This window comes from Pieris brassicae, chromosome 1 (assembly GCF_905147105.1).
Source record: "Pieris brassicae chromosome 1, ilPieBrab1.1, whole genome shotgun sequence".
NCBI lineage: Eukaryota > Metazoa > Arthropoda > Insecta > Lepidoptera > Pieridae > Pieris > Pieris brassicae.
In genome coordinates this window covers 9,188,745-9,191,285 of record NC_059665.1, presented here as the reverse complement: position 1 = coordinate 9,191,285, position 2,541 = coordinate 9,188,745, and the positions used below count along the sequence as shown (strand labels likewise).

The window sequence follows — 2,541 nt, the reverse complement described above, 5'->3', positions numbered from 1 at the left end:
TCCTTTGTAACTCCATAAAACCTAACCTCCTTCGTAAGAGAACACAATTTTCCCGCGCGTTCCGTTTGACGTTTACGTCATTTCGGGCCAACGTATGGCAACCCCAATCTAAATTAAAATCTAAAACCTTGTAAACAAGGCAAGTGCTCACTTTTTCGGGGATTTTAACCCTCGGAATTAACGAGATATAGAGGGGGTCGAGCCGCGGTTTTGTCTCCTCTTGATACGTTCGGGGTGACGTAACCTAACTTTATTATGCTTTTGTTGCTTCTAACTTGATAATTTCTTTTATAAAGTGAACTTGCGGTATTAAAGTAATTTATGTTAAATTGTCAGTTGCGCTATTCTGAACATATAAATTCTCTGTATAGATTATTATTTATCTTAATACGATTAGGAATTTGGTAGGTATGCGGTTGGCATGGCATTCAGAATCGAGACTTATAGCTAAGTATTACTCCCGTATGTCAAAAACGACATTACACCTTGACATACGGATGATAAGTGTCGGCTCTGAATCTCTCCACAAAGAGATAGTGAAAGGCAAGTACCAAAATGCTCATTAATGTTATATTAAATTAAATAAAAAATAAAAAAATATAGTAAGGGATTAAAAGATAAATAATTATAAAAAAATGAAAACTATTGTCGATGTACTGCCTGTCTCAAGGAATCATTTGACAAAGGGGGAGACTTGATGACTATGGAGCTGATTGGTGTTGCTCTTGGGAGCTGGGGTTCCTTCCTAAGCCGGAGTGACGTCAGGGAGCCTTGTCTCTGGGGCTTGTTCGTTACACGGTGCTCCGGCAGTCTCTGGTCCATCATTCTGTGTTCTATCTTATGATCGACGCCGCGGCCCTTCTGAAGCTCTGCTAGATTGCTTGCCAGTTCCAGCGCAGCTTCGCCATATAGTATCTGCCCGCGCTGAACCTATGCAAAAAATCATCCATATGCCTGATAAAAAAATTGACATGCAAATTACCTCGATCCTGGGTTGATACGTGTTGAAGGAATAGATTTGCCTAAAACTGCTACATATTCTTAAAATTTTTAATTTTGTGGTTATCTATAAGCGATAAGGATTTAGAACATAGATCAAAATTATCAACAATAAAGATTGCTGTTGTTCAACATTATCTTAAACTAAATTATCTACTACTTACAAATTACCTCGCTGTTAAGTTCAGCACGTCGACGCGAGACCCATTCAATCTGCTCCTGGATTTTCTTGCACTCCTTTTCGTTGCTGTGAAGATCTTGCTTCAGCATATTCATGATCTCCCGATATTTTACCTTCACGTCGTTGTCCAGCGCGTGGAGGTTCTCGATCTCGTTCTGGGTTTCACGGATTTTGTACTTAGAAAGGCGAAGACGACCTTCCTAAACATTATGTGTGCTCAAATTTCTTAGCCAAGTTATTTACGAATAATTGAGTACATATTTGGGTATTTCTAGTTCACAATATAAGCCTCGCTGTAGGTTTTGTATTTACTTAAAGTTTCTTATATAAATGCAGTAAAATTGTAAAGTATAGATACCTTATCAGCTAATTTTCGAGTGAGTACATCAAGGTGTTCGTCAAGGCTGTCCTTTTGTTCCACTTCAATTCCTTGCACTACGTTGTTATGGGGACAAAGCCGGTGCACCAGTTGCACTGGAGTGTAGGAAGGAGCCTCCACCTAAAGATTTACAAACAGGTATATTGGCATTTGTTCAAATATTATGGTACGGAAATCAACAACTTCCATATAAATCGTTGTAATTTTAAGATCAGCAGATTTTTCTGGTTTTGGTGAAAATTGAGCAAATCTTTTTTTTGGGATTTATTATATATTTCTATTACTACATTATACTTTTTAGGTCACCTTGATATTGTACCGTATTGTGGAGGTTGCGTTTATAGCGAAATGAGAAAATAAATTACAGTCCAAGGCATCTATGATATCTTCTCTAATTCCGTATTAGAGTCTTCTCTAATATATGATACGCCTATGATAAAGATATCATAGGCGTAGTTATTTTATCCTCCTCTATGTAGGCGATGACTACTGACTTTAAACTTTTTCAGTTGTTGTCAGAGGTTATCTATAAGTTTACCTTAGGGGTCCTCCATCTCCATCGAAAAAGCATAAGCAGTGCTATGATAGTCACCGCCAGCCCCGCAGCAATAATCGTTTCGTTCATTATGTTTAAACATTGCGGATATATTGCTTGAAGGTAAATACAATCATTTTCCCATTTTTTTTCATTGACAGTGACATTCATAACGGATAAAAAATATATTTCACCTCTATTATATACAAGAAGTTTCATCTTGAATTTATTTTACATATATGTAATATATCAAAATACGCTATATTTTTTTAGATAAGCCTGTATCTGTTTCGTGATCATTTCTATCAGGCAAGTAGGTGATCAAACTGCCTAATACGTCAGGTTTTTGGATCAATGGCATGCCGGTTTCCTCACCATGTTTAACTAGATGATAGATAGATGTCTCCTGGGCACTTCGGAGGCTTCACGGACCGATATCACTGCTCC

At 37.5% G+C, this 2,541-nt stretch overlaps 1 protein-coding gene across 3 annotated transcripts; it reads right to left on the bottom strand.

Moving 5' to 3' along the window:
- Positions 1–551: 551 nt before the first annotated feature.
- Positions 552–2,249, bottom strand: LOC123710710. Of its 3 annotated transcripts, none has more exons than XM_045662832.1 (4): positions 2,098–2,249; positions 1,539–1,679; positions 1,171–1,380; positions 552–930 (listed from the first exon to the last, which is right to left on the bottom strand). In XM_045662832.1, the coding sequence occupies exons 1-4, from the start codon at positions 2,182–2,184 to the stop codon at positions 643–645; spliced, it is 726 nt and encodes a 241-aa protein (XP_045518788.1). In that variant the 5' UTR covers positions 2,185–2,249; the 3' UTR covers positions 552–642. The 3 variants fall into 3 exon arrangements, with proteins under 3 accessions (XP_045518788.1, XP_045518797.1, XP_045518805.1); XM_045662841.1 differs by having other exon boundaries at positions 1,171–1,335; XM_045662849.1 differs by having other exon boundaries at positions 792–930; positions 1,164–1,380.
- Between the last annotated feature and the right edge of the window lie 292 nt (positions 2,250–2,541).

Coding starts and splice junctions, on each gene's coding strand:
- LOC123710710 (XM_045662832.1), bottom strand. CDS start 2,184: ATGAACGAAACGATTATTGCTGCGGGGCTGGCGGTGACTATCATAGCA. Junction 1,680..2,097: donor GGAGATGGAGGACCCCTAAG/GTAAACTTATAG, acceptor GTAAATCTTTAG/GTGGAGGCTCCTTCCTACAC. Junction 1,381..1,538: donor CTCGAAAATTAGCTGATAAG/GTATCTATACTT, acceptor CATAATGTTTAG/GAAGGTCGTCTTCGCCTTTC.